We start from the raw sequence: 9,402 nt of genomic DNA on the forward strand, positions 1-9,402 counted from the left end.
GTGCATGAACACACACCTGCTCATGGCTGTACACAAATCCAAAATTCTGGCCTTCCCTGAAAGAGTTCATCTCCCTCACACACATCATTGAGAGGCCTGATTCTAGTTCCCCAGATGGACTCTGAGCCCGCCACACTGGCCTTCTCTGACAGACACACAGATGATGACCGCTGGTTTTCAAGTTCTGCACAATTAGGGGGCAGTGTAGATCAATATGTTGTTTTATTCAGGGAAGTGATAATATTTTAAAATCTCCTCCAAAGACTGTGGGCACAGATTTCAAGCATTTGCTAGGCACTTATGTTCTGTGTTTTGTGTTCACATAGTGACTTAAACTTTCTAAGCCTCAGCCGTGTCACCTTAAAAATGGGCATGAATTCTGTTCCCTTTCACATGGGCTTTTGAGTATTAAGCTGGGAGATCGTTAGATGCTTTTAGGACAGAGCTGACAAAGAATGCTTGCTCAAAATAATAGCTGTTATTATTATTATTTTATTACTATTACTATTATGACTGCTACTACCACCACCGCATAGTGTGAGGTTTCCCTGCTCTCAGGGCCCAATGTCCAGCAAAGGCAGTCTGCTGGTCTGTTCTGACTCTTCTCCCTCTTCTATCCAATTTGCCTCTTACTTCCACTCTCCCTTTCCCTTAACCCTGCCCCCCCTTGGCTGGGCCCCAGCTCAGCGGGCCAGGAAGCTCATGGTGTAGGTCCTCGGGATGGTGGCAGAACCCATGTATTTAGGAGACAAGTCAATGTCCTGGGGCACCTGTGGGGACTTGAGGCAGAAGTTCTGCAAGATGGTGGTGAGGAAGAGAAAGAGCTCCATTCTAGCCAGGCCGTCTCCCAAGCAGTACCGCTTTCCTGAAAAGGAGAGGAAGGAGGGGGCGTGGTGAAGCCAGCTCTCTGCAGCCTCACCAAGTCCCAGATCCCTGCGGCATTCTCCCAGGGAGTAGAGGCTGCAGCACTGTGACCTGAGAGACCTTCAGGAAGGGCTCTAATCCTCTCTGAGCCTCCATTTCCCTGGCACTTGAGGTGGGGTGATCCATGCCAGCCTGTAGCACTGGGAAGTTTAAGTGCCCCTTCCCCCCAATATATTTTCAAATATGGCTGTCTGCTGTCATCCTCTAAGAATCTGAAGATGTTGCTGTGTGTCCTTAAAAGGATTTCTGACTCACTCTGATCCTCCATCATCCCCATCTCTAAATGAGATTTGGTCATCCCTTCCCTTTTTCCTGGGTGCAGATATATGGGTCTTGGTTGTTATGGGAGTTGCAGCTGGTAGGCTCCAGGGTAGATTTCAAGAGGGACTTTAGAGCTGGAGAAAGATGCTAGGCTACACTTAGAGAGGGATGAGCTTCCCCTGGTGGTGTGAACTGTGGCCTGGCAGCAGGCGGTGGTCTCTTACCAATGGAAAAAGGCACAAATGCGTCACTCTTCTTAAACTGCCCCTTGTCGTCCAGGAAGCGCTGGGGGTTGAAATCTTCAGGGTTGGAGAAGAACTTGGTGTCTCTCAGCACAGAGCCCAGCATAGGGAATACTTCTGTGCCCTGAAGAAGGGGGACGAGGGGTGGATAAGATGGGTTAGAAGAAGAGAGTGTTGAAAGTTCACAGGCACCAAAAAGAGAGTCAGGCTACCCCACCGCAAGAGAAATGGGAGGCGTGGGAACAGGGCTCTTCTGAGAGAGAAACTTTGGGGGGTATGAAGTTAAAGCCTGTGAGACAGGAAGTATGGGGGAGTTGGGGTTTCACCCTCTGAAGCAGTAAAGTTAAGGGACACAGGGTCTTTGTCTCCTGGGACAGGTTGTTGGGGGATGTGGGTTCATCTTTCTCAAGGCTGGAGGTTGGGGGAATTGGGGGAAATATGGGATTTGTGTCCCTCAAGGCAGGATTGTGGGGGACATGAGGTTCCTGTCCTGAAGGCAGGAGGTCTAGGGAAATGAGATTTGTGTCTTTTGAGACAGAGAAGTTGGGAGACATAGGGTTGATTCTCCTGAGACAGAAATTCTGGGGCTACTGGAGACACAGGAGTCTCTGAATGGCAAGATTCAAGACACACAGCAGTTGCATGATTCCTTGATGGAGGGTGTGGGATAGGGACTGGAAATCTATTGATGGGGACGGGGTGCTAGGGTCCCAGGGAGTGGCTCAGAGGTCAGCACCTTGGGGAGGAAAAAGCCCCGAAATTTGGTGTCCTTGATGACCCTTCGCGAAAGGCCCATGGGAATAATGTCTCCAAATCTTTGGATCTCGTGGATCACGGCCTCTGTGTAGGGCATCTTGGCGCGGTCCTCAAACTTGGGCTGCCGGTTCCTGCCAATCACCCGGTCAATCTCCTCATGGAGTTTGGCTGAGGCAAAAGGAAGGTGTTTAGGTACCTAGTGGCTAGAGAACAGGCACGACAATCCAAACATGTAAACCTGGGTGAATGGCAAGCATCTATGTCTGACACCCCCTTAGACCATTCAGAACAGCCAATGGCCACACACGTTGTAGCAGCAGGGTCTTGTTAACGTGATCGTACCAGATGGGATCCGCAAGTCAGGGGTCCCAGGGAGTGCCTGGGGAGCGGGCAGTGGGACATAGTGACTTAGCAGAGGAGCAATTTGCTAACTGGTTCACACACTTCCAATATTTTCATGGCTACTTGGCTGATGCCTACCCACTGAATATCCCTCACCCCTGGCCAAGGACCTGAGAGAGGTGGAGTCAGTGGAGCTGGCTCAAAGGACTTCGAAGGGTCTATGGCCTCCACTCCCCTGTCCCTGCAGCCTTACCCTCCACCTCTGGGTGCTTCATGAGCATCAGGAAGCCATAGCGCAGGGTCGTGCTGATGGTCTCGGTGCCAGCAAAGAAGAGGTTCACCGTGGTCATCACCAGGTTATTCATGAAGAACTCTGTGTTGGGGTTATTTTTCTCCTGAAAGGAGAGAGGCCTTCAGGCCAAGTCCCAAAGTCTTCCCTTTGGGGCCCTTCTGAAATTTCTCCTTGGACCATCTCTCTTAGGTCCAGACCTAAGGTGAGAGGAGGGGGCTAGATTTGCCGGGCTCTACCAAGGTTTCAGGCTTTTGAGTAAAATTCCGTCTTTGTCCAAAATGCTCTTCTCATGTGCTTTGCCCTGATGGCTATCTATTCTTTAGTGACAAGGCCAGTTGTCACATTTTCAATTATAGAGTATTTAGAAAGACAGGGGTGGAGAGAGACTGAGAAAGATGGGCAGAGATGTCAAGATGGAGTGATTCGGGAGCATTAGAGATAGTTTTTCTGAAACAAAGAATTTTAAGCAACAGCATCTCTTCCCCCAAACATCGTGAAGTCTTTGGAGGATCTCCTTCCTAATCCTTTGAACATCAGACTCCATAAATCCCCATCTCCTTGCCGCACAGAAAAGAGAATGACATGCAGTTGGAGGTGAGATCTTTCAATGTCACATAGTAAAGCCAGGTCCCTGTCCACATGAGTGTGACTGATGACCAGGGTATAAAACATCAGACAGTTTGGTGGCTGAAAGCACCAGCCACAGAGTCAGAGAGATACTGTTTTGAGCTAGGGTCCACTGTTTCCTTGCTGTGTGACCTTAGGCAAGTTACTTATACTCTCTGGGCTGCAGTCTCTTCACTTGTAAAATTGGGGTCATAATAAAACATTGTTCAAGAGCTGTTGTAGATGCTAAGTAAGCACTCAAAATAGTGCCTGGCTCATGGCAGCACTGTAGAGGTAGTTGAATGCACACGTTCCTCTGTGCTTACAAGGGCTTGGCAGATGGAATAGTGGTGTTTAATTGTGATTGGGACCATGAGGATTATGCAAAGGGAGGCTAATTTGGGCCTCTGTTCTTCCGCCCTCCCTGGCCTTATTTCCTGCTTCCTGGCTTTGGACAGCCCCACCCTGGCTGCTGGCTGCACCTCCTTCATGCGGATGAGAAAGGAGTCAATGAAGTCCCGCGGGGAGTTGGGGTCCAGAGTGCGCTGGTTCTGCTCCACCTTCTTGGCCACAAAGTCCTCAAGGCCCTGCAGCTCCTTAAAGGCCTGTTGCTGAGGTCCTGGCAGGTGCTTCATCACCGAGTAGAACATCTCATAGAGCTGGCGGTTGCGGAAAGAGAAAGCAAAGACCAGACAGCTGTCAGTGTGCAGCACCCAGTGGGAGTAGGACCTGTCTCCAGGTGAGAAAGGCACGGGTTCAGGGCAGCTATCCAGGTGTCCAGTGTTTGGGTGGGGCTGGAAGGCAGCATAAAGTGTTTCTGTGGGCTAAGTAGGAGGGCAACTGTCCAAGAATTTAGGGGAGATGATTGGAGCATACATGTAGGTTGCAGATATTCAGGTGAGGTTGGGTTGGGAGACATTTTTGTTGAGATTTTCAGGTGGGACTTTAGGGGGGGCATCTATTAGGTGTTTGGGCATTCAGGCAACCTCAGCTGCAGACAGCTGTGCATATACTTACTGGATTGGGAGCTTCTAACCAGGTGTTCTGACATTAAATGGTGGTGTTCAGGTGGCAAAGTGAGGGGGTTGACTATTCCCCTGTTTAGGTATCCAATGGGCTGCACAGAGGGACCCCTATAGGTGTGTGAGTGAGTTGTGTCGGAGGACGCTTATTTGGGTGTTTAGGGAACATTCAGTGCCCAATATTTGGAGTCTTGGTTGTGGTGCCTGACTCAAGTGTTCAGGTAATTCAGTGGGCAGAGTAGGGAGCACCTGTGTGACACCATGATAGAGGTGAAATGATGTTGGTGGCCTGGATTTTGCAGCACCAGGTATTCAGGCACCCAGGATGGAACTGAAGTGGTCATTTGTCCAGGTATTAAAATATTCAGAAAGGTCGGGTAGGGAGGCTCTGCTAGAGATGAAGGCAAATTGGGCTGGGAACATCTCAGCTGATTGAAGGCATTTGTGATTACTGCAGGCTCTGCTTGGGGACATCTGTTGAGGTATACAGGTATTCTTGGAAACCATATATTGGACACTTGTCACTTGTCCTGGATTTTAATGCAGCTGGGGGCTGGTTTTTATGAATGGAGGGGGATGGCAGTTTGGGACACCTGTTGCCCTGTGGGGGTGGGGGTGCTGCAGTTGGCCACTGTGGTGGCAGGGGTGGTGCCAAGCTGGAACAAGTTACCTGCCCGGTGGAGGTAGCTGAGAACTGGAAGCTTCCCTGAATCATGCGCAACAGTGACAGGAACTCTTTGTCCTCATAGTCAAAGCAGTCACCAAAGACAATGGAGCTAATGACATTGGAGACTGCTCGGCTCAGGTAGAAAGTAGGATCTATGAAGGCGCCTGGGGTGGGGAGAAGGTGGGAGTGATAGACCAGGATTGGAATAGAGCCAAGGGGGCTGTCTTAGGCCAGTCCCAGAATCTGAGCCAAGGACATTCCCAGCCCCATGCCACAGACTAGGGCCACACACACCCTTTCCCCACCTAAGACCCCATCCTGCGACACAATGCGGGGATTTCCTTTTCCTTCTGGCCTGCTCTGGGGCTCCTGGCTCACCGCAGGTGTCACGGAACGCCTGGATGAGGAAGCCCGCCTCCTCCTGGATGCGCTCCTCGATCCCGCGCTTGCCCACTCCGAAGTCCCGCAGGGTGGTGATGGAGAAGCGCCTCAGCTGCTTGGCGCGCTCCCCGTTGCTGAACACTACACCTAGAGGTGAGTGCAGTAGCAGGAGGAAGTCACCAACAAGGGAGGGGGCCAGCGGGCCACAGAGCACCCCTAAGAGGGATCCCAAAAGGTAGAGTGTTGTGCAGAGAGGCAGGGACCAGGGGACCATAGGTGCTGAGCTGGGCGATGCACAAAAAGACAGGCATGGATCCAAACTTGGAAGGAGAAAAATCTGGAGAAAAGAAAAGTGGATAAGACAGATGCAGAAAATGGGGATACAGAGACACCAGGGACAGAGTAGATTGTGGAAATATAAAGTGTGAAGGCTTCTCAATTGGAAGAGACAAAACACAGGGAGAGAAGAGAAGAGGTCTGGAGAGAGGAGAGACTCTCAGCAGAGGGTGGAGATGGGGATTTTGAAGAGTCACTGTGAGGTTGTGGCTGATGAAGAAGAAGGGGGGAAGGAAGGAGAGAAAGAGTCATGGGGAGCACAGAAGCTGAGGTGACAAAATCGAGGAGCCAAGAGATGGATCCATCCAGGGAAAGAAGAGAACAGGGCGACAGGTAGAGAGAAGCAGGGACAGACTGGGACATGGGAGGTTGAAGACAGGCCAGAGTCCAACACAGGGAGAGGAACAGTGAACAGGGACGCAGAGAAGACCAGACAGAGGCTCTGCACAACCTCAAGGGCAGCTGACTTGGGGCAGGCTGGGGAAACTGAGGCCACCAGGTGCTGTCCCACTTACCATAGCCTTTGAAGAGCCAGTCAAAAACGGCACTCTCCCCTCGCCCGCTGAACTCCTCAGCCTGATCCACCAGGGCTTCCTTCACTGCATCGTAGCCACACAACACCACGACCCGGCGAGTCCCCAGGTGGATGGTGAACACGGGGCCATAGCGCTTGCTCAGCTGATGGGGGACATGGGAGTGGTTAGAGGGCTCCTTCCCTGAATTGGTTCAGCTCCTTCCGTGTCAGAGCTTGGGATGTCTTTTCCCCAGTGTCTGACACTCAGATGATCTCGAGGTCTGTCTTTCCTGGCTAGGTCCTGGCTTCCCAACACTCAGAATTCTCCTGTCCTAGGACTCCAGCTCCTCAGGTTCAATCCTCTGCCCAAAGCCCTGATGAAACTGGGAAGTCCCTGTGCCCACCCAATTTCACCCATCTCCCTGGAAGGTGGCACCTTCATGAGGCAGTTGTACATCTGCTCCGTGTCCAGCTGCAGGTAGTTCCCGATGAAGGGCAGTGGAGTGGGCCCGGGAGGCAGCTTCCCCCTAAGCTTCCTCTGTCTCCAGACAGACATCAACACCATTACACTCAGGCAGGCCAGCAAAGCCACCAGCAGCAGCCCTGAGGCCAGCATGGTGGCAGAGAGTAGGACAAACAGGTAGTGAAGGCTGGGATTGTCTATCTTTATACTGCTGAGATCAATGTCTGGCCTTTGGTCCCGGTTACATAATTGTATCTTGTCTCCTTCCAACTGCACCCTCCACCATGCACAGACCTAGTTTGGAACACAGCCAGCAAGGAAGGAGGAGGGGGCAGATTAGCAGGGTAGACTTCTGGACTGGATTCGTTACACCTGAGGAGGAAGCACCTCGGGTCTAAGCATTGCACACATGTGGGGTCAGTAGATAAATTTGAGAATTGAACACTCTGGGATATTTGCATATCAGAGCTTCTGAGCTTCGGGTGTGGGGTTGCAGAGTTACAAGGGTCCTATAGGTGCAAATTTCAAGGTCTCAGAAGGAAAGGATCTTATTCCAGTGAAATCATCAAGATGTGTGGCTGTGGATTTGGGGGTATTTTAGTGAGGAGGGACATAGATTTAAGGGTTCTAGATGTGCATGGCTTGGGGTGAGAAGGCCCCAGAGCTTGGAGTGGAGTTCCTGAGAGGGAATTCCCACAGGATTCTGGAGTGAGCACTTGAGCCCAGTTGTTGACCTGATGGCTGTGTGTGTGTGTGTCTGTCTGTCTGTCTCTCTCATTGGTTCTTTCTAGTTATCCATAACATTAGGATTCATTTTACACAGTTATACAAACATGGAATATAATCTGCTCTAGTTCAGTCCCCAATCCTTCCTCTTTCCATCTCCATTCCCTCTCCAACTGTTCCCTTCCCTTTACTCTACTAATCTTTCTGTATTTCCTTATAGATTTTTTAATTAGTGTCTTATGAATGTACATGATGGTGAGATTCACTGTGGTATATTCATATATAATACATAATAACTAGGAATGGAACCACCATATGACCCCGTTATCCCACTCCTTAGTATATATCCAAAAGATTTAATATCACCATACTACCATGACTCAGCCACATTAATGTTGATAGCAGCAAAATTCACAATGGCCAAGCTATGGAAACAACCTAGGTGCCCTTCAATAGATGAATGCACAAAGAAAATGTGGTACATATACACAATGGAGTATTAATCAGCCATAAAGAATGACTTTATGGCACTTGCTGGATGGAACTGGAGACTATCATGCTAAGTGAAATAAGCCACTCTCCAAAATTCAAAGGTAGGATGTTTTCTCTGCTGAAGCTAATCCAGTATAGTGGGGTAATGGGATAAAAAAGCAGAAGAAAGCTCAGTGGAACAGCTGAAGGGGAATGCAGGGAAGGGAGAAGGGATGGGATAAGACAGTGCCGTGAATCTGACCTAACTTTCCTGTGTGCTGGCCCTTGACACCCAGTCTCGTCATGGGAACCTCAAGTGGGGCCAGGATGGGCAAAACAGAATTAGCTCCTCCAGGGCCCATGTGTGGCTGGGAACCAGGTAGAAGACCAGAGTCACATTTCAGCGGGACTTTGCACAGAACCAGAGTGGAGTAACTCACAGTCACAGTGGACAGAGACTCTGCTCAGACCTTGAGAAAGTCATGACAACGAGAACATGGTGGCATATGCTGACAGTTTCCCGGGTCCTCATGTACAGACAGCCCCACTGGGTTCCCACCTTGGTCCTAGGGAAGCCCACGGGGTTTACTGGATCATTTCTATGGTTATTATTACTAATATGCATGCTTCCCATTTCACATAAGGTGCACCGAGGACAGACGCAGGATGAACATGGAGCAATCACATGAGAAACCTGAGGCCAAGGCCCTAAACTCCCCCTGACCTGCTCTGCTTCTCCATTTCCCCTTTCTGGATTTTGTTTAGTGGATGGGGAACATTTGGGATGTAGAAGATCCTATTTGATGATGCATTCAGTCTTTTTTAGGAATGATTCCTGGTTTGTCAGGGACTATCCTCAGCAGCCAGAAGGAACTGGACATTTGGGTCAGGTCCAGTGTGGGCCCTGTGATGCTGAGGGTGGGGGCAGAGAAGGGACGAGTGGCCCTACTGCCCTTCCCTCATTGACACTTTTCCTTAACAATAAGGACAGTCACCCTTGGTGACCTTGTTGTTCTCCGAGAAGATGGAGTCTGTGTTTGCATGATCTTTAAATCTTTCTGACAATGAGGTCCCTCATCACCCACCTCACTGAGGGCACCTGGGTGATAAGTGATAGAACTGGGCTTTGAACTCTCCCCACTTCTCTCTTCCTTGCCTGACCCAGCCCACCCTGGGGGCCAGATGAGGACCAGGTGTGGCAGAAGGTGGGTGCTGAGACTGGCATCAGCAGTGGGCACATGGATTATACTTGCAGGTTCAGATACCAATATCTGGTAGGTGCTAAATGGGGAGGCATCAGGTTGGCATTGAGATTGCCCCCGATAAACACCAGGGTGGAAAAGAAGTTGTCATTTAACTGAACAACAAAAGAAGATCAGAACCTCTTCTGGTACCAAGA

The 9,402-nt window shown here is 50.3% G+C and overlaps 1 protein-coding gene across 1 annotated transcript; it reads right to left on the bottom strand.

Annotated features, from left to right (window-relative positions):
- Positions 1–462: 462 nt before the first annotated feature.
- On the bottom strand, positions 463–6,968 carry LOC144250367 (cytochrome P450 2A13-like). The gene is made up of 9 exons (XM_077793082.1): positions 6,780–6,968; positions 6,345–6,507; positions 5,491–5,640; positions 5,116–5,276; positions 3,906–4,082; positions 2,779–2,920; positions 2,164–2,351; positions 1,410–1,551; positions 463–865 (listed from the first exon to the last, which is right to left on the bottom strand). Exons 1-9 carry the CDS (start codon positions 6,957–6,959, stop codon positions 684–686), a joined length of 1,485 nt encoding a protein of 494 aa, XP_077649208.1. The 5' UTR covers positions 6,960–6,968; the 3' UTR covers positions 463–683.
- Positions 6,969–9,402: the final 2,434 nt, after the last annotated feature.

This window comes from Urocitellus parryii, chromosome 15 (genome assembly GCF_045843805.1).
Source record: "Urocitellus parryii isolate mUroPar1 chromosome 15, mUroPar1.hap1, whole genome shotgun sequence".
Taxonomy (NCBI): domain Eukaryota; kingdom Metazoa; phylum Chordata; class Mammalia; order Rodentia; family Sciuridae; genus Urocitellus; species Urocitellus parryii.

Bases quoted from the DNA above. Each gene is read 5' to 3' on its own strand.
- LOC144250367 (XM_077793082.1), bottom strand. From the start codon at position 6,959: ATGCTGGCCTCAGGGCTGCTGCTGGTGGCTTTGCTGGCCTGCCTGAGT. The intron at 2,352-2,778 runs GTAAGGCTGCAG...CTTTTGCCTCAG, and splicing joins GAAGCACCCAGAGGTGGAGG to CCAAACTCCATGAGGAGATT. The intron at 1,552-2,163 runs GTGCTGACCTCT...CCCCTTCTTCAG, and splicing joins GGGGCTTTTTCCTCCCCAAG to GGCACAGAAGTATTCCCTAT.